The 22,087-nt window shown below is 40.1% G+C and overlaps 1 protein-coding gene across 1 annotated transcript in view; it reads right to left on the minus strand.

The window, feature by feature from the left end:
- The window catches only part of MED13 (mediator complex subunit 13), a 145,106-nt gene that overhangs the window by 14,733 nt on the left and 108,286 nt on the right, over positions 1 to 22,087 (minus strand). Inside the window, exons 12-20 of the mRNA XM_067472147.1 lie at positions 20,429 to 20,556; positions 18,254 to 18,344; positions 15,782 to 15,996; positions 12,983 to 13,179; positions 7,109 to 8,022; positions 5,721 to 5,888; positions 5,012 to 5,235; positions 2,794 to 2,983; positions 456 to 924 (exon numbers count right to left, since the gene is read on the minus strand). Of these exons, the coding sequence (XP_067328248.1) occupies positions 456 to 924; positions 2,794 to 2,983; positions 5,012 to 5,235; positions 5,721 to 5,888; positions 7,109 to 8,022; positions 12,983 to 13,179; positions 15,782 to 15,996; positions 18,254 to 18,344; positions 20,429 to 20,556 (2,596 nt within the window). The remainder of the gene's footprint in view (positions 1 to 455; positions 925 to 2,793; positions 2,984 to 5,011; positions 5,236 to 5,720; positions 5,889 to 7,108; positions 8,023 to 12,982; positions 13,180 to 15,781; positions 15,997 to 18,253; positions 18,345 to 20,428; positions 20,557 to 22,087) is intronic.

Genomic DNA, 22,087 nt, shown 5'->3' on the forward strand with positions numbered 1-22,087 from the left:
AATAGAGTAAAATAATAAATATACTAATATATTAATAATAGAGTAAAATAATATATATAATAACAAGAAAGTAAAATAATAAATGTAATAAAACAATAGAATAAAATAATGTAAATGTAATAATGATAATAGAGGAAAATAATAAATGTAACAACAATAATAGAGTAAAATAATAACTGTAATAAAATAGAATAAAATAATGTAAATGTAATAATAGTAATAGAGTAAAATAATAAATATAACATTATATTAATAATTAAATGAGTAAAATAATAAATGTAACAACAACAATAGTAAAATAATGTAACAATGTAAATGTAATAATAATAGACTAAAAATAAATGTAATAATAATAATATTAAATAAGTAATATAATAAATGTAATAATAACAAAAAGTAAAATTCAGGATCTATCACTCCTCAATGCATTATAGAGTACATCTCAGCCGCATTACCTCTCGGAAACCTCTGGGTGTGGCTGCGTGGGGAGGGAAGGGGCCTCCCCGGAAATCCCTGCCGTTTGCTGCTGTTGTTGCTGTTGCTGCTGCTGCGTCCCAGCCTGTCCGTTCTGAACCACGGACGACTGTGCGGAGAGGGAGGAGGGGGCCGCGTTGTTCATGCTGCCGAACGGCGGGAAGGAGGAGGGTTTGTTCGCCGGCATGCCGCTGCTGACGCCGGAAGAGGAGGACGAAGTGGCAGTGGTGGTCAAGGTGGAGTTGGCAGTGGTGGTGGCGGCGGCAGGAGGGAGGGCGCTGCTGGAGTTCATGGCGACGGCGGTGCTGCCCGTCGTGGACGAAGGGGTCGAGGATGGAGTGGAATTGCCCGCCACCGGCGGTTGGGAGGAAGCAGGGTGGCTTACGGGAGGGACGAGGTTGGACTGGGAAAGCAAGGAGTTGTCCAAGGGCTGTGTGGCGAGGTACGGACCTTGAGACACAAAGGGAGAAAAGGGTAGGACAACATCAATGCTTGGTTGGTGCAATGTCAGGCTCGGTGGCACAAATAGCAAATCCTTGCGAGTTCGAGGAATTACTTGAACGGAGAAAGAAAGAGAAGAGGTACCACATCCACTAGTGGGAATATCTCAATGAAAAGCAATTTTGCAAACCATGATAGTAAATAGAAAGTATTAGCTCCTGGCCTGTAGGGATATGCAGTGCTGAGATGCATCCACAAGAGGGCAGTATAGAGATGGAAAGGATTGATACTGGGAGAGAGGGATAGAAAAAGTGGAAAAGAAAGAAAAACAAGACAAAGAACTAAGAGGAAAGAAGGGAGGGAGGGAGGAAGGAAGGAAGGAGAGGGGAAAAGCAAAGGAAGAAGGAAGGGAGTGAGGGAGTGAGGGGGGAAAGCAAGAGAAGGAAGGAAGGAAGGAAGGGAGGGAGGAGAGGGGAAAAGCAAAGGAAGAAGGAAGGAAGGAAGGAAGGAAGGAAGGAAGGAAGGAAGGAAGGAAGGAAGGAAGGAGAGGGAAAATGTGTATGAGGGAAAGCAAGGGAAGAAGGAAGGAAAAAATAAAGGAAGGAAGAAGAAAGAAGAGGGGAAAAGCAAAGGAAGAAGGAAGGAAGGAAGGAAGGAAGGAAAAAGGTAGATGAGGGAAAGCAAGGGAAGAAGGAAGGAAGGAAGGGAAGAAGGAAGGAAAAAGAAAGAAAGAAATAAGAGGGGAAAAGCAAAGGAAGAAGGAAGAAGGAAGGAAGGAAGGAAGGAAAAAAATAAAGGAAGGAAGGAAGGAAGGTAGGAAAAAGGTAGATGAGGGAAAGCAAGAGAAGAAGGAAGGAAGGAAGGAAGGAAGGAAGGAAGGAAGGAAGGAAGGAAGGAAGGAAGGAAGGAAGGAAGGGAAAAAGAAAGAAAGAAAGAAAGAAAGAAAGAAAGAAAGAAGAGGGGTAAAGCAAAGGAAGAAGGAAGAAGGAAGAAGGAAGGAAGGAAGGAAGGAAGGAAGGAAGGAAGGAAGAAAAAAGGGGAAAGCAAGAGAAGAAGGAAGGAAGGAAGGAAAAAAGAAAGAAAGAAAGGAAGGAAGGAAGGAAGGAAGGAAGAAGAGGGGAAAAGCAAAGGAAGAAGGAAGGAAGGAAGGAAGGAAGGAAGGAAGGAAGGAAGGAAGGAAGGAAGGAAGGAAGGAAGGGGCAGAGGGAGAATTATATGAGGAAAAGAGAGGAAGAAAAGAAAGATTTGGGTTGCTGTGAGTTTTCCGGGCTGTATGGTCACGTTCCAGAAGCGTTCTCTCCTGAAGTTTCACCCACATCTGCAGTTGCCTGCCACAGATGTGGGTGAAACATCAGGAAAGAATGCTTCTGGAACGTGACCATACAAACTGAAAATCTCACAACAACCCAGTGATTCTGGCCATGAAAGTCTTTGACAACACCAAAGAAAGAACCAAAAATACAATTTAAACCCAAGCAATGCTAGTTTAATCCTAAATGTGCAACTGTAACTCAATGCTTTATGTCTTCTTGTTTGTGTTCTCAAGTTGAGAGAAGCTCCTCAATGCGCACTTTATAACTGAACTCTACACTTATCAGGTTCTGTAAAACTGTGGGTTTTTTAGTGTGAAAAAAACATAGAAAGGACCCTTGTCAAGATTGATAGTTTGGAGGGTAGAACTGGAAACCAATTAGACAGTTAAAAGCTCCAAAATTATCGAACCTGGCAGGCCATAATCCCTAAAGGTCTATTAATATTTCTCTTTTGTTTATGTCCATTTGGGAACAAAGTCAATACGTCTCCTTGGGAATCAGGGAACGTTCAAGCCCTTGTCAATCAGTCTTCAGTCTTTCAGGAAATAAAGGATTGGAGCCATACCCAGATCATATCTGCAGACTTGCGCGTAGAGCTTGAGCCGAGAGAAGGACTCGTTGTTGGCATGAGCGGCCTGCGAGAACCATTCGGCAACAGACTTCTCAGACAATTTGGTGGAAGCCGCAGATCCAACCCTCATAATGCCATCGGGCAACAGTTTACAGATGGGCCGATGCTGGCCAAGCCGACAGGACTGCAAAACAACCACATGGGAATTAAAACACAGTGAAAATAAAGTCCCGGTGAATGCCCGCTGTTTACCCCAGCTCCTGCCAACCTAGCAGTTCGAAAACATGCAAATGTGAGTAGATCAATAGGTACTGCTTTGGTGGGAAAAGGCAAAAGATGCTCCAAGCAGTCATGCCAGTCACACAACCAGGTGAAAACACAGGCTCCTTGGCTTGAAAATGGAGAAAAGCACTGCCTCCAAAGCCAGAAATGAAAGGAGAAGCCTTTGCCTTTGTTTGTGTTTGTGTGTCTCATTGTATTGTAACAAGGCATTGAATGTTTGCCGGTATCTGTTTCCACTGTAATCTGCTCTGAGTCCCCATGGAGAGAAGAGCAGAATATAAATAAACAAATAATAATAATAATAATAATAATTATTATTATTATTATTATTATTAGGGGAAGCCTTTACCATAATAATAATAATAATAATAATAATAATAATAATAATAATAATAATACTTTATTTATATCCTGCCACCATCTCCCCAAGGGGACTTGGGGCAGCTTACATGAGGCCAAGCCCAACAACACACCAGTAAAACCAACAAAGCAGTAAGCAGATAAAACAATACAATTAATATAACTCATATATAAGCAATAACACACAAAAATTTAAAACCTTTATCTGTGTTTTCTTGTCTCTAAGCATTGAATGTTTGCCTTTGCACCGGGACTGTGGTGCAGGTGGCTGGGAGTCAGCTGTATTCGATCACTACTGAACAAAAGGTCATGAGTTCGAAGCCATGAGTTCGAAGCTACCACTGTGTAGCTCGCTGTCGACCTTTGCAGCCCGAAAGACAGTTGCATCTGTCTAGGAAATTTAGGTACCGCTTATGCAGGGAGGCTAATTTAATTTACAACGCCATAAAAATCTCCAGCAAGCATGCAAAGAATGAGGAAATACTCCATCAGTGTCACAAATGGACAGTGAAGCAACAGCTCCCCTGGTGGCCAGAATACCCTCATGAAGCTGGAATGTTAAATGGGCTCTATATATGTTGTGCGTCTATGGCATTGAATGTTTGCCATGTATATGTACATTATAATTCGCCCTGAGTCCCCTATGGGGTGAGAAGGGCGGAATATAAATACTGCAAATAAATCTATATCTATGTATATAATAAAAGTCAGTGTTTGTATGTGGAGGGAGGTGTATGTGGCAGCGTTATGATTGGCTGCCACTGTGGTACAATTTGCATATGGTCTCGATTGGCCAGCTTCAAAATTCCGAGGTAGCAGATGGGAAAGGAAAGGGGCCTGAGGCTGTCAGGAATGGTTGGAGTTGAAGTCCAAAACACTTTGTGGCCCCCAACAATGACAGAATAAGACCAAACCTGGCATACTGACTCCCCCCCCCCCCCCCGGCAAGACCCACTCAACATCCTGGTGCAGTTTGAGGGAGGATGGACCATGGATGATGGGCCTTGCAGTAGTTTAACTCACTTCCTTAGAGCACTGTGGCCCACACCAAGGACGGATCAGGACCAAACTTGGTACACAGAGGCCCAATGGCCCACTTTAAACCTGGTGGATTTAGGGCAGGATGGGCTACGAACGATGGGATTTCCAGTACCTTCACCCGATTCACTCCCCGCAGGACACTGCAGCCCCTACAAATCACAGACCAGGTCCAAACTTGGCACACAGAGTGCTCACAACCCACTCTACATCCTGATGTACTTCTAAGGGGGATGGACCATGGACGATGGGACTTGCAGTACCTTTACTCACTTACTGAAACCACTGCGACCCTCATCCAATGACTAATCAAGAGCAAACTTGGCATACAGAACCTCGATTACCACTTTCTCCCCAAGCTAGTAAATAAATAAATTTGTGTGTGTGTGTGTGTTTGTGTGTGTGTTGGAATCTGCCCTGAGGCCCCAATGCTTCTGGAACATGGTCGTACAGCCCGGAAAACTCACAGCAACCCAGTTCAGACGCACTTTGGCGCGCTCCTCCCAGAGTTTTCCCTATCCAGCTTTCTCACCTCGTATATTGCGGTGAGGTCCCGAAAGAAGGTCTTGGCTCCGTTCAGCAGAGCTTCGTTCTCCGGACACACCACGACGTAGGCAATGTCTCTCTGAGAGCCGTAGGGTTCCAACATCAGTCTCTCCCAGTACGGTAAGGCAAAGGGGGACAGCACCAAGAAGTCGTAATCGTATCCCAACAAAAACGTCGGGATGGGCAGTGGTTCTGGGGATTCGTCGGTTCCTGAGGGACAAGAGCACATGAGAACAGTGTCAGATTGGGACAACACCAGCATCTTCTGTATTCTGGAGAACATCTGCCAAAGCCCATCTAGAGGAAGACATATGCAGGAGACAAGATGGAAATGACCCCTGGCCCCCTTTCTTTTCATTCTCATGTTGCCTAGGGGACGTTGCCCAGATGTTTCTGATGTTTTACCATCCTTGTGGGAGGCTTCTTTCACGTTCCCACATGGGGAGCTGTAGCTGACAGAGGGAGCTCATCCACGCTCTCCATGGATTCAAACCTTGGCCTGTCAGTTTTCACTCCTGTCGGCACAAGGGTTTAACCCATTGCGCCACCGATGTGTGCAGGACATACCAGAACCTGGCAGAAGGGGGTTGGACTGGATGACCTTTGGGATCCCTCCTTTCTATGACTCTGAAAAACATCTCTCCACCTGCCAGCCCCACCCCACTTAAAAGGAAAGCATGTCCAATGATGTTTACCATAAGAGCCTCGGCCGGCCATTTTGTGAAACTGCTGCCACGTGAGGGGTCCTTGTACACCCCAAGAGCGGACGGTCCTTTTCTTCTGAATGGCATCCTGAAGGACAGGCTGGAGCGAGAGCAGCATGCGGAGGATGTCCTGAGAACATTGCATGCTCACGTCCACAACTGAAACAAAGTTAATTGGATGGAGATATATATCAGCATTCTGGGAACTGGTCAAGCATGTCAACAGTCTCATCCTCTATTCTCTGGTCGAAGCACATGATCTAGGGTCTGCAGAACAAGCCCTATGAGGAGCGGCTTAAAGAGCTGGGCATGTTTAGCCTGAAGAAGGCTGAGAGAAGACATGATAGCCACGTATAAGTATGTGAGAGGAAGTCCTAGGGAGGAGGGAGCAAGCTTGTTTTCGTCTGCTCTGGAGACTAGGATGCAATAGGATAATGGCTTCAAACTACAAGAAAGGAGATTGCACCTGAACATGAGGAATGTATAATATGCAGATTTGATAAATGTGGATTTAATATGATGTGTGGGTATGAATGGAGTTGTATGGAAGAATGAATGAATGAGAGCTAATAATTTGACACCAATCTAAAGATTTGAGGCCTGCAATGACTAACCACCTGCTTGCTGGACTGTAATTAAAAGTTGCTAATGAGCTGTGGCGCAGCTGATTGGGAGTCAGCTGCATTAAGATCAGTACTGACCGAAAGGTCATGAGTTCGAAGCCAGCTCGGGTCGGAGTGAGCTTCCAACCAATTTGTATAGCTTGCTGTCAACCTTTGCAGTCCGAAAGACAGTTGCATCTGTCAAGTAGGAAAATTAGGTACCACTTATGTGGGGAGGCTAATTTAACTAATTTACGAGGCCATAAAAATCTCCAGCAAGCATGCAAAGAATGAGGAAGTGCTTCATCAGTGTCACAAATGGACGGTGAAGCGACAGCTCCCCTGGTGGCTAGAATACCCTCAAGAAAATGTTAAATAGCCTCTGAGTGTCTGTCTATATATGTTGTGTGTCTGTCTATATATGTTGTGTGTCTATGGCATTGAATGTTTGCCATGTATATGTACATTGTAATCCACCCTGAGTCCCCTGCGGGGTGAGAAGGGTGGAATATAAATACTGTAAATAAAATAAAATAAACTTAGTGACTGCGAGAGCTGTTCAGCAGTGGAACTCTCTGCCCTGGAGTGTGGTGGCAGCTCCTTCTTTGGAGGCTTTGAAACAGAGGCTGGATGGCCATCTGTTGGGGGTGCTTTGAATGCAATTTTCAAACTTCGTAATAATGAATTTGGAAAAACTAGAAAATTTTAGGAAACCCAAATATTTAAAGCCCTCTGCCTGACAATGTCGTGCTCCCCACCCAAGATGGAAACTCTTACCGTTTCGTTTTGACCAGTGATGCAAGCAAGTATTTTTCACAAGTGCTTCGTCAACTTTGCCTCCTGACATGTTGTCCATGAACTGCCGCCCGTGTTCCAACGCAAGGTAGCAGTCGTTGCAACAATCCCGTTCCTCGGCCCGTACCATGTTCCCGACGGCGGCCACTTTCGGTTGGGGGTCGTGATCCGCTGCCCCAAAGGGCGAGAACAAGTTGGTGCACTGGTCTTGCAGCAAGAGGATCAGCTCGTCCGGGAGCCGGTCGGCCTCTTTGGACCCTCCGCTGTGCTCAACGGCCGTGGCGCGGAGGACCTCGAAGCGTTTCTCGGCCTCCTTCCCGCACTCCGAGTTGCGCCCCAGGATGTCCAACTCGTCCTCCAGGAACAATCCAGAGCCGTTGCCGAATTTCCTGTTCATCACGGCGCTGAAGCCACAGGTGCACCGGTACTGGGCTTCCTGCGTCGGATCGGGAATGTAAACGCCGACGTCGGCCCCTTTGATGTTCATATTGCAGACGCAGATGCAACAGCTGTCAAAATTGCAGTCTTTGAAGAGATTCATCACGGATTCCGAGAGAATGAGGTTGACGTAGAGGCTGTGGGCCTCGGGGATGGAAGGAACGGTTGCCGGCTCCACAGAATTGAGCGGCCGGCAGGTCGAGGGCGTCGAGGCTGGCGAATACAAGTCCGAGTTCTCGTACTTGACGGAGCCTTGAGCGCTCGCCGGCCCACCCGCCCCACGGGGGGTTCGAGGAGTCCTTGGCGTCCTTGGCGTTGGGAAACGAGGGGTGGAAGGCGAAGGGAGGATGCCTGGCCCGCTATTACTGGGTGGGGCGCTGCTGGGGGGCATCCCAAAGGGAGTATGCGTCTGTGGGGTGTAGGCCGGGCCGTACTCTTGATCAATGGTGCTCCCGTCACTTCAACAGAAAAGAAGGAGATGGTTATTAGTCCAGCTTTTCAAGTAATCTATATAAATAAAAATGTAATGTTCGTTTGTGGGATTAGCATAACCCAAAAACCACTGGATGAATTGACACCAAATTTGGACACAAGACACCTCTCAGGCCAACGAGTGACCATCACTCATCAAAACATCAAAAAACACAGCAGAAGAGACTTAAAAAGCCAAAAAAACCAAAAAATACATTACAACACCTGCGTAAAACCACATATATATACACACAAACACACATATAAACAAATATACACACATATATACACACAAAACATATACACAGACTGGGCCACAGCAAGGCATGGCAGGGTAGTAGACTATAAATAAAAATGTAATGTTCATTTGTGGGATTAACATAACTCAAAAACTACTGGGCGAATTACATTACGTTCCAGGATCTCCTGCAATAAGTGAAAAACCGCAACGTAGGGACGCTATATTTATTTTAATATTTATACATTATTTTAATAGTTATACACTATTTTAAGTCTTTATAAACTTAAAATAAAGTGAATGAAAGGAAGGCTGGAGGAAGGGAGGAATGAGGAGGGAAAGCGCCTTGGAGAGCGGCGGCGGAAAAAACCCACAAAACAGAAAAAAAAATTTAAATTAATATTTTTTGAAAACCACGAAAACGAGTCCGCTAAAAGCGAACTGCGAAGTAGTGAGGGAACACTGTACAATGCACAAGATAAGGAGGGCGTCAAATCTCAGAAATTTCCGATTCACACATCCTTCCATACTGCACACAGGGAAAAGTCAGGTACATTGAGGTACATAATAATAATAATAATAATAATAATTATATATATATATATATACACACACACACACACACACACACACACAACATTTATATGCCGCCCTTCTTACCCTGAAGGGGACTCGGAGTGGTTTGTGTGTGTAAATATGTGTTTGCATATATATGTGTTGTTTTGCGCATGCGTTGGAATGTGTTTAAAATTGGCTTTTTAAGTCTTTTCTGTGGTGTTTTTCAGTGTTTTTATGAGTGATGGTCACTCGTTGGCCTGATCGGTATATTGTGTCCAAATTTAGTGTCAATCCATCCAGTGGTTTTTGAGTTATGTTAATCCCACAAACAAACATTACATTTTTATTTATATAGATTACATTGTACTATAACATTATGCTGTAATATCCTTAGTAATATTACATTTAATATAAAATATATAATTATAATATCATATTATTATTAGTAGCAGCAGTAGTATTATATTGTATTACATTATAATATTATCAATATTATATGTACGTATATATAATATACATATATTATATTATATTATATTATATTATATTACTAGCCATCCCCTGCCACACATTGCTGTGGCCCAGTCTGTGTATAAGAGTTGTGTGTGTGTGTGTATATGCATATATGTGTGTGTATATATTTGTGTATATGTGTGTGTTTGTGTATATATGTGGGTTTGCGTATGCATTGGGGGGGGGGTGGCTCTTTAAGTTCCTTCTGCTATGTTTTTCAGTGTTTTTATGAGTGATGGTCACTTGTTGGCCTGATCGGTATATTGTGTCCAAATTTGGTGTCAATTCGTCCAGTGGTTTTTGAGTGATGTTAATCCCACAAACGAACATTACATTTTTATTTGTATAGATTACATTGTACTATATCATTATGCTGTGATATCCTTAGTAATATTACATTTAATATAAAATATATAATTATAATATCATATTATTATTAGTATTATATTGTATTACATTATAATATTATCAATATTATATGTATATATAATATAATATATTATATTATATTACTAGCCATCCCCTGCCACATGTTGCTGTGGCCTAGTCAGTGTATATGAGTTTTGTATGTGTGTGTGTATATGCATATATGTGTGTGTTTGTGTATATATGTGGTTTTGCGCATGTATTGTAATGTATTTTTTGTTTTTTTGGCTCCTTAAGTCCCTTCTGCTGTGTTTTTCAGTGTTTTTATGAGTGATGGTCACTTGTTGGCCTGGGAGATGTATTGTGTCCAAAATTGGTGTCAATTAGTTCAGTGGTTTTTGAGTTCTGTTAATCCCACAAACGAACATTACATTTTTATTGATATAGTGTCCCCCTTGTGGGGAGAAGGGCGGGATATAAATATATGAAATAAATATATGAAATAAATAATTACATTATACTATATAACATTATACTGTAATATTATTAGTAATATTATATTTAATATAAAATATATAATTATAATATATTATTATTAGTAGTAGTATTATATTATATTACATTATAATATTATCAATATTATATGTATATACAATATATTGTATTATATTAATATATTATATTATATGACTAGATTGAACTCCCGTGCTGAATTAGCTTCATTTGGCCCTCAATGATGTCATTGTAGAAGCAAATCAGATTGGCTCTGAGACCCTGGCAGTGTTTCTGGGAAGCCCACCTACCCTCCAACATACTCCTTTCCCCATTAAACCTAAACGTCTGCTTCCAGAAATTTAACACAGTCATCAAGGATTCCATTCCAGACATGACATTTGCGAGGCATGATTTCCCTCCTCGAAAGAAAACAAAGAATCCCTCTCTCTGGTTCCGCTCCCCTGTCCCCATGCCGAGAATAATAATCGGTGCCTACAAAACGCTGCCAGAAGTGCAGCAGAGTCCCTGGTTTGTCTTTATGGCACTATTCATGGCTTATTAAAACTAAATTAATACTCCAAAGCACCTCCAAGAAACCATTACGGGAGAGTTAATAAATAAGTTTAACACCTAATAGCGGCATTAAAACAAGTTTCGGCTGCACCTCAAGACCGGCGTGAATTATTCAGAGGGTACACATTGGAAGCATTCTGCCAACACTTGAGAGGAGGCGAGATGCAAAGGGAGGCAGCGCCAACTCTCCTGAACCTCAAGATTATTTATGTATTTATTGCACTTCTATCCCGCTCTTTTCACCCTGAAGGGGACTCAGGGCGGCTCACAACAAACGGCACATTTCGATGCCATGAGTACACATAAAAATAACATGACATATAATTTAAGAATCATATTAATTGAAATATATCAACTTAAAATCACACATTCCAGGAGCCATTCCCACTCACATAATGTCACTTGCATTACTCATTACTGCACTGAAAGATCATTGTTTATTTATTAATTACTAGCTGTCCCCTGCCACACGTTGCTGTGGCCCAGTTTGTGTATATGTGCTTTGTGTGTATGTGTGTATATGCATGTGTATGTATATTTGTGTATATGTGTCTGCTGTGGACTCATTTTGTTGTGTTTCAAATAATAATAATAATAATTTCTTCCCACATCCGCCCAACCCATCTCTTTGATATCCCCTTGCACTCTCTTTTTCTGGTAATTCACTTCTTTCATAACTGTTATCTATCTAGTTTTTTTTGATTTGTTGTAACACAAAGAAAACTTTCAATAAAAATTACATTAAAAAAAAATAATAATAATGATGCTAATAATAATATGCTAATAAAAATAAGTCGGGGTAAGAAGGGCGGCATATAAATGTAATAAATAAATAAATATTGTATATACATATAATATTGATAATAATATTACAATGTAATACAATATAATACCAATAATAATACAATATAATAATTGAGTCGCCTTCGGGCTGAGAACAGCGGTATATAAGTAAGGTAAATAAGTAAATAAATACTATTTATTACATGTAATATTACTAATAATATTGCAGTATATTGCAGTATAGAGGTATAGTACAATATAGTAATATATAATACTATAATACTATTTCTATGCTGTGATAATAATATGATATATAGATAACTAGCCGTTCCCTGCCATGCGTTGCTGTGGCCCAGTCTGTGTATATGTGTTTCGTGTGTGTATATATATTTGTGTATATATGTATATATGTGTGGCTTTATGCATGCGTTGTAATGTCTTTTTTGGGCTTTTTAAGTCTCTTCTGTTGTGTTTTTCATTGTTTTCATGAGTGATGGTCACTTGTTGGCCTGATAGGTGTATTGTGTCCAAATTTGGTGTCCATTTGTCCAGTGGTTTTTGAGTTATGTTAATCCCACAAATGAACATTACATTATTATTTATAAAGATTATTAGCCGCCCCCTGCCACATGTTGCTGTGGCCCAGTCTGTATATATGTGTGTTGTGTGTGTGTGGTATGGTATATATTTGTGTATATGTGTATAGGTGTGTGTTTGTGTTTATATATATATGGTTTTGCGCATGCATTGTAATGTATTTTTTATTATTTGGCTTTTTAAGCCTCTTCTGTTGTGTTTTCCAGTGCTTTTATGAGTGATGGTCACTCGTTGGCCTGATAGGTGTATTGTGTCCAGAATTGGTGTCAATTCGTCCAGTAGTTTTTGAGTTATGTTAATCTCACAAACTGACAGTACATTTTTATTTATATAGATTAGTATTATATTGCATTACATTATAATATTATAACAAGGTTGTTAAGGCTATAAGGCCGTAATATTTAAGCATATTTTAAATTGAATTGATTTAATATTTTGAATTGTATGCAATTATTGGTTTTATTATGAATTTTATTATATACACATAGAGGCATCGAATCATTGCACGCTGGAAACCGCCCCGAGTCGTCCCCCCCTCCCCCCAGGGGTTGAAAAGGGTGGGGTACAAATATTTGAAATAAATAAATAAATATGATGGGATTCAACTCCCAAAATCCCAGAGATGGGAGTATGGAGTTGTTCTCCATGATATTTGAACAACACCAGGTTGGGAAAGGCTAGGCAGGTGTCTAAAGCCTTTTCCCAACACATCCTCTGCAAGAAATTGTACACAATTGTACACAAATAGTGCTTGGTTCTTCCCAAAGCATGTCGACGTATCTTGGAGACCTTTCCCATCACACAGGCGGCACACAGGTACGTACCCCTCTTTGATGAATGGCATTGTGGGCCCCGGAGGAAGCAGCTCCAGCTTGCCGACAGTCCAACTCTGACGGTAAACACACTCCTCTGGCAGTTTGATGGCAGGGAGGCATTGGCTGGGAAGCGTCTTCAACGGCGCAAACATGGAGCAGCCAACAAAAGGCTGGACGTTCTCAGGCTTATACACATAGGAGTAATCCTGGGCAAGGAAAGGAGAAAGAAGATGGTCAGAAAAAAAGCAGAGCCAAACAAGAGACAACCTTTTGGCCCTCTCTGCCATTTACTGCTCGGCACAATTAATTAGACAACCGAGAAAGACAGATAATCATAATCATCATCATCACCATCATCTTTATTTAATACCCCGCCACCATCTCCCCAACGTGGACTCGGGGCAGCTTACATGAGGCCAAGCCCAACAGCATATTACAATAAAATAAAACCAAAACACAATAACAACACAGTAGAATACATACAACAGATGAAGCCAGGTGAATACTTGATGCAACGGCTGGCTATCAATCCCATTCAAAACTGGATCCTTTTCTACAATATGCCATACTGTATATACTCGAGTATAATCCGACCCGTATATAAGCCGAGGCACCTAATTTTACCACCAAAAGCTGGGAAAATGTATTGACTTGAGTCTAAGCCGATGGTGGGAAATTCAGCAGCTACTGGGAAATTTCAAAATATAAATAGATACCAATAAAATTATATTAACTGAGGCATCAGTAGGTTAAATATTTTTGAATATTTACGTACATAATACTGTAATTTAAGGTAAGACTGTCCAACTCTGATTAAACCATTATCCTAACTTGCTTCAATGTGAATGCGCTTGCATATCTTTCCAATAATAATACAGTAAAATAATAAACATCATAATAAATAACCTAAAATGATAAATGTAATAATAGTAGAATAAAATATTAAATTTAATAATAATAGAGTAAAATAATAAATGTAATAATAAATAGCATAAAATAATAAATATAATAATATAGTAAAATAATACATGTAATAATAATGATAGAGAAAATTAAAAATGTAATAATAAATAGCATAAAATAATAAATATAATAATATAGTAAAATAATACATGTAATAATAATGATAGAGAAAATTAAAAATGTAATAATAAATAGCATAAAATAATAAATATAATGATAATAGAGTAAAATAATACATGTAATAATAATAATAGAGTAAAATAATACATGTAATAATAGATTAAAATAATAAATGTAATAATAGGAGGCATTAGATCGGCCCCCTCTCGCTTAAGATTTTGGAAGAGAGTCAAGACTTGGTTGTTTGAGCAAGCGTTTGAAAATGCAAGGTAAAAGACATAGGAATTGAACAACAAAATGGGACAATGTTTTTATTAGAAGATGCAAATGATGTATGCTGTTAGTATTCTTGTTATGGTTTTATATTGTGTTTTAAATGTTTTTATAATGTTTTAAAATATTTTATGGTGTTTTGGGGCATCAAATCATTGCCATTGTCAACTGCCCTGAGTCGCCTAAGGGCTGAGAAGGGGGGGTATACAAATATAGTAAATAAATAATAAAATAATAAATGTAATAACAATAATAATAGAGTAAAATAATGTAAGTGTAATAACAATAGTAGAGAAAATAATATATGTAATAAAATAATTAAGTAAAATAATGTAAGTGTGATAACAATAATAGTAGAGAAAAATAATAAATGTAGTAAAAATAATAGATTGAAATATTGTAAGTGTAATAACAATAAAAGTAGAGAAAAATAATAAATGTAATAAAATAATAGAGTAATGTAAATGTAATAACAATAATAGAGAAAAATAATAAATATAATAAAATATTAGAGTAAAACAATGTAAGTGTAATAACAATAATAGTAGAGTAAAATAATAAATGTAATAAAAATAATTGAGTAAACTAATGTAAGTGTAATAACAATAATAGAGAAAAACAATAAATGTAGTAAAAATAATAGAATAAAATAATGTAAGTGTAATAACAATAATAGTAGAGAAAAATAATAAATGTAATGAAAATAATAGAGTAAAATAATGTAAATGTAATAATAATAGAGTAAAATTATAAATGTAATAATAATAATAAGAAATAGAGGAAAATAATAAATGTAATAGTAACAACAATAATAATAACAACAGAGTAAAATAATACATAACTTTGACTCGAGTACAAGCCGAGGAAGGATTTTTCAGCCTTAAAACAAGGCTGAAAAAAACTGCTTATACTCGAGTATATACAGCATATTTAAGATTTAGAAACAAGCTGACTTTTGGAAATTGATAAAGCAGGAGAGAATAAGCAGACAATCTTTTTGATATCTCACCACATCTTCTCCTATAGGTTCTTGTGGGTTTTTTCGGGCCATAGAGCCATGTTCTAGAGGCATTTCTCCTGACGTTTCGCCTGCATCTATGGCAAGCATCTGAGGATGCTTGCCATAGATGCAGGCGAAACATCAGGAGAAATGCCTCTAGAACATGGCTCTATGGCCCGAAAAAACCCACAAGAACCTAGTGATTCCAGCCATGAAAGCCTTCGACAATACATCTTCTCCTATGCTTGATTTTCCTAGTTTAGGGTGTCCAACTTATCCAGAGGCCTATTCTGCTTCATATCACAGACATTTCAATGCAAATGTATGTATCGGAATTAAGAAAACACTATGTTTGAAACAAAACCGAATCCCTTTCTTATCACACATAACCAATACGCATAAAGCAATGCAATACACGAAGAATAAAGAGTAAGATTTCTCCATCCACGTACCTTTATTTCGGAGGGTTTGGGACTGCAGAATCCCTCGTCCACCTCAATCCGGAACTGAATGCCGGCAGTGGTGCCATTTCCGTCCAGGACGGTCCCCCCAGGCGTCGCGTCCAGGCTGCCGTAATCCTTACTGTTCATGTTCATGGGAGAAAAGCCCATGATGTGTTGCTCCAAAGATGGCGGCGTGGGGTACATTTTATGGAGATCCGCCGTACCTGTTTTGGATTTGAGAAAAGAGTTTGTTTTCCCGCTTGACACTGACGCATAGCAAAATTACTCTCGTCAACTATAAGGTTATTACTAATTGATCAATTTCGAAGTAATCCTGTCAACAGGCATCAACAGTGCCATATGGGCAACTGTTCACATGAGAAGGAAGCTCACAAGTTGCCGACAGACAGATTGCCGTTTCTTCAAAGGCAAAAAGGTTTATCGCGCTTGAAAAATGCACGAAAGGATCTTCCAAATCGGCGAATTGGCACCTATTGATGCAGAATTGAGTTTTTTCGTGTTTTTTGAGAAACTGCAAGTCTCTTCTGGTGTGAGAGAATCTGCTGTCTGCAAGGGCATTGCCTAGGGGACGTTGCCCAGAGAAGGAACTGCGGAAAGGTTTTTGTTTATTATTATTACTACTATTATTATTTTCATGGACATATTAGGTCCAAGTGTCTGGCCTTCAGCTCTGAATACTGGGCTTTATCCAAGGGCCTAGGACATTAGAGGTAATATTAGATTATTATTATTATTATTATTATTATTATTATTATTATTATTATTATTATATATTATTAACATATACATAACAGCACAGCATTAATATTCTTATTTGCATATACATAACAGCACATATTTTACCATCCTTGTGGGAGGCTTCTCTCACATTTCCACATAGGAAGCTGGAGCTGACAGAGGGAGCTCATCCGCATTCTTCCCGGATTCAAACTGACAACCTTCAGGTCAGCAACCCAACCAGGAGCCCCCGGTAGCGCAATGGGTTAAACCCTTGATTGAAGAGTGCGGATGAGCTCCCTCTGCCAGCTCCAGCTGCCTATGCGGGGACATGACAGATCACAGGTTCGAATCCAGGGAGAGCATGGATGAGCTCTCTCTTTCAGCTCCAGCTTCCCATGCGGGGACATGATTGATCGGAGCATTCGAATCCGGGGAGAGCGTGGATGAGCTCCCTCTGTTAGCTCCAGCTCCCTATGTGGGTACATGACAGATCGGAGGTTTGAATCTGGAGAGAGCGTGGATGAGCTCGCTCAGTCAGGTCCAGCTCCCCATGCGAGGGCATGACAGATCGGAACGTTTGAATCCGAGGCGAGCGTGGATGAGCTCCCTCTGTCAGCTCCGGCTTGCCATGCGGGAACATGACAGATCAGAGCGTTTGAATCTGGGGAGAGGGTGGATGAGCTCCCTCTGTCAGCTCCAGCTCCCCATGTGGGGACATGACAGATTGGAGGTTTTAATCCAGGGAGAGTGTGAATGAGCTCCCCCTGTCAGCTCCAGCTTGCGGGAACATGACAGATCAGAGCGTTCGAATCTGGGAGAGCCTGAATGAGCTCCCTCTGTCAGCTCCAGCTTCCCATGCGGGGAGATGACAGATCGGAGCATTTTAATCCGGGGAGAGCATGGATGAGCTCCCTTTGTCAGCTCCAGCTCCCCATGAGGGGACATGACAGATCAAAAGTTCGAATCCGGGGAGAGCATGGATGAGCTCCCTCTGTCAGCTCCAGCTCCCCATGCAGGACATGACAGATCGGAGGTTTGAATATGGGGCGAGAGCGTGGATGAGCTCCCTCTGCCAGCTCCAGCTCCCCATGCAGGGACATGACAGATCGGAGGTTTGAATATGGGGCGAGAGCGTGGATGAGCTCCCTCTGCCAGCTCCAGCTCCCCATGCGGGGGACATGAGAGAAGCCTCCCACAAAGCCTCCCTCAAAAACATCAGGGCGTCCCTTGGGCAACGTCCTTGCAGACGATCAATTATCTCACACCCGAAGTGACTTGCAGTTTCTCAAGTTGCTCCTGACACAAAAAAAAAGCAACCCAACCTTCAGGTCAGCAGTCCAGCGGGCACAAGGGTTTAACCCATTGCACCACTGGAGGCTCCATGCAGAATTGATACGAGGGGCGTTGGCATTGCAGCCAACCAATTCCAGAGAGTAGTGCCACTTACATCAACTGACCCTTAGAAAGTGCTTTTTGCAGAGAGGAAGCCAAATAACTCTGAATTCCACAAATGTTTAAATCTCAAGGAATGTGGCCCTCTTGAAGTCTACCCCAGAAACATCTGAGACTGGTTTTTCAGGAAGCAATGATACATAATCATGGAAAGTAAACATCCTGACGTTATTGATCCAAGCCAGATGTCATGGGAGTTGCAACCATACCAGCAACATCCACGTAAGTCAACGAATACATCCAGTTGTGTATGAATCATGGTCTGAAACGGAGAGGAAAGGCACTTACTTATGCATGACAAGGGGTCCAGGTTTCCTGCTTTCGACTCTTTGCAATTGGATTTGTCATCAGTTCCATTCAGCATCCTTTTAGACCCGGGCTGAAGAAGAGAAAAGGGATTTATTTATTTCGCTTTCAATAGTGACAATGCCATAATGGTCTTGGACTAGGATTCAAAATCTTCTCCATGAACTTTACTATTGTTCTGCAATTCGATTCAATTTAATTTGTGGCACAGCTGGTTGGGAGTCAGCTGCATTAAAATCACTACTGACCAAAAGGTTATGAGTTCAAAGCCAGCCTGGGTCAGAGTAAGCTCCTGACCATTTGCCTAGCTTGCCATTGACCTTTGCAGCCCGAAAGACAATTGTACCTGTCAAGTAAGAAATTTAGGTACCGCTTATGCAGGGAAGCTAATTTAACTAATTTACAATGCCATAAAACTCTCCAGGAGGCTGCAAAAGAATGGGGAAGTACTCCATTGGTGTCACAAGTGGATGCTGAAGCGACAGCTCCCCCGGTGGTGAGAATTCAAAAAGCAAACCCTCATGAAGCTGGAAAGTTAAATAGTCTGTGTGTCTATGGCATTGAATGTTTGCTATGTATATGTGCATTGTGATCCGAATTCAGTCCCCTGCAGGGTGAGAAGGGTGGAAATACTGTAAATAATAATAATAAATTCTCATACCGCCCTCTATATTCACTGTTGTAATGTGGTCTTTATCCATCAGCCCTATCTTTGTCTTTGCACCAGTCTGTCCACCCGTATCCAGAAACTGATTGTTATCATAGAGCTCATTGGTTGTTGGTTGCTGCTTTTTCATATTTTGTTATAATGTTGTTGTTTTATTCTGTTTTATAGTGCCATTATATATTTTAATGTGCTATATTATGCTGTTCGTGCTCGTCCCCATGTAAGATACCCCCACAGTCCCTTTGGGGAGATGGAGGTGGGGTATAATAATAATAATAATAATTATTATTATTATTATTTGAAACACAACAAGATGAGTCCACAGTAATAATAATAACAATAGGTTGTTGTAGGTTTTTTCGGGCTATTTGGCCATGTTCTAGAGGCATTTTCTCCTGACGTTTCGCCTGCATCTATGGCAAGCATCCTCAGAGGTAGTGACTGTCCACAGCAGTCACTCTGCTGGTTGTTGTATTGGATCACACGTCGGACACTTCCCAGGTGTCTAGGACTGTGTGCTATATCAGCAAATAATGAGTGCAGATCCCAGTAAGGCGACCTTCTGCAGCTGGCAGATGGTAATCTTGTCAGTGCAGATTGTTTTTAAGTGCAGGCCAAGGTCTTTAGGCACTGCACCCAGTGTGCTGATCACCACTGGGACCACCTTGACTGGCTTGTGCCAGAGTCTTGGCAGTTCAGTTATTATTATTATTGTTGTTATTGTTTTCTAAAAAGCCCTCGTGCCATGTAGAAGGCAGCTGCCATAGACAAGGAATAGATTTCCCAAAGAAACATACAACCATAGAATCATAGAATCAAAGAGTTGGAAGAGACCTCTTGGGCCATGGTAGAAATGGAAATAGAACCAGGTAGAAATGGCATTGGTTAAGGCCATTTTATGTAAGTGAGACCATTTTAATAAGCCGTTGTATATGAGTGGGGGTCAAAAAGTAATGCCTCCATCACTCTAACTTATCTTTCTTTCCCATCTACTGGGCTATCTCTGCATGACAGTATAGAGGGAACCTTACTCTACTGATGATGATAATGATAATGATAATGATAATAATAATAATAATAATAATAATAATGGGTTGTTGTAGGTTTTTTTGGGCTATATGGCCCAAAAAATGTTCTAGAGGCATTTTCTCTTGACATACATGGCCATATTGCCCGAAAAAACCTACAACAACCCAGTGATTCTAGCCATGAAAGCCTTCAACAATACAATAATAATAATCTTTATTTATACCCCCCCACCATCTCCCCAAAGGGGAGTAAGTACAGAGCAACACTACTAGAGTATGGATTAAGGTCAAACACACTCGGCTAATCTGCAGAATTATCTGATACGGCCCAGAAGAGGAAATGATGAGAACCGGTGTGATTTTCCTTCTTTTTCAGTGTGCCGTGCCCACCTCTGCAAGCTGTGCTTCTTGGCCGCCATTCTAATAGAACGCTGCAAGGCAAATCTTCGTCAAGCTACTTACTGTGAGCTCATCTTCGTCGGAATTGAAGAGATTGTCAAGGTCAGTGTATGAGACAACCAGGTCGTTTTCGTGGAACAAACTCGTGGACGCCGTGCGATTGTGGGGAGGAATGCGCTGGGCGTCTAGTGCTGAAAGAAGACAAGGCTCGACATCAGGCAGCTGCTCAATAACAGCAGTTGAGCCACACTTGGAATTCAGGTGTGAACCCAACAATCCAGCATACAAATACATTCATTCACGAGAAGTCCATGGATAGAATATGGGTTGATTTTTGTGGCTATTTTTGCCATCTAGACCCAGCATTAGAGCAATGGCAAAAGAGAAAGAAACAGAGCAGTATAATATTTATTTACGACATTTATATGCCGCCCATCTCACCCCAAAAGGGACTCAAAGCGGCTTACAAGTTATAGTTACATACAATATATTATATTATTAGCATGGCACAATCTTAGTATTATATATTACTATATTGTACTATACCACTATACTGTAATATTAGTAGCAATATTACATGTAAAATATATTTTATTATTATATTATATTACATTATCAATATTATATGTGTATACAACATATTATATTATTAACACAGCACAATATTAGTATTATAGATTATTAGATTGTACTATACCACAATACTGTAATATTATTACTAATATTACATGTAATATGAAATATAAAATTATTATATTTTATTATTAGTAGTATTATATTGTATTACATTATAACATTATCAGTATTATATGTGTATACAATATATTATGTTAGCACAGCACAATATTAGTATTATATATTACAATATTGTACTATACCACTATACTGTAATATTATTAGTAATATTACATGTAATATGAAATATAAAATTATTATATTGTATTATATTATAACATCATCAATTGTATATGTGTATACAATATATTATATTATTAGGACAGCACAATCTTAATATTATATATTACTATATTGTACTATACCACTATACTGTAATATAATATATATAATTATTAGTGTTATATTGTATTACATTATTATAATATTATCAATATTATATGTGTATACAATATATCATAATATTAGCATGTATATTATACTATATTTATGTATTATTTATTCATGGTGGCACAGTGGGTTGAACCGCTGAGCTGCTAAACTTGCTAACCAAAAGGTCGCAGGTTTGAATCCGGGGAGCACTGTGAGCTCCCGTTGTTAGCCCCAGCTTCTGCCAGCCTGGCAGTCCAAAAACACGCAAATGTTAAGTAGATCAATAGGTACCGCTCTAGCGGGACGGTAATGGCACTCCATGCAGTCATGCTGGTCACATGACTTTGGAGGTGCCTGCGGACAACGCCGGCTCTTTGGCTTAGAAATGGAGATGAACACCAACCCTCAGAGTCGGACACGACTGGACTTAATGTCAGGAGAAAACCTTTACCTTTACCTACGTATTATTTATTTACATAATATAAATTTACGTTTATATTTAATATTACATAATATAAATTTACATAATATGAATATTATATTATATTTATACTACAAATATAACATTAGTAATATTTTCACTCATTGATGAGAAGGTAGTGTTTTTGGTGGGTTTTTTGGATGGATATATCTGCTGAACGTTCTACGCTGCTTTCCTTTCATTTATACTTTTCG

This window comes from Anolis sagrei, chromosome 11 (assembly GCF_037176765.1).
Source record: "Anolis sagrei isolate rAnoSag1 chromosome 11, rAnoSag1.mat, whole genome shotgun sequence".
Lineage (NCBI taxonomy): Eukaryota > Metazoa > Chordata > Lepidosauria > Squamata > Dactyloidae > Anolis > Anolis sagrei.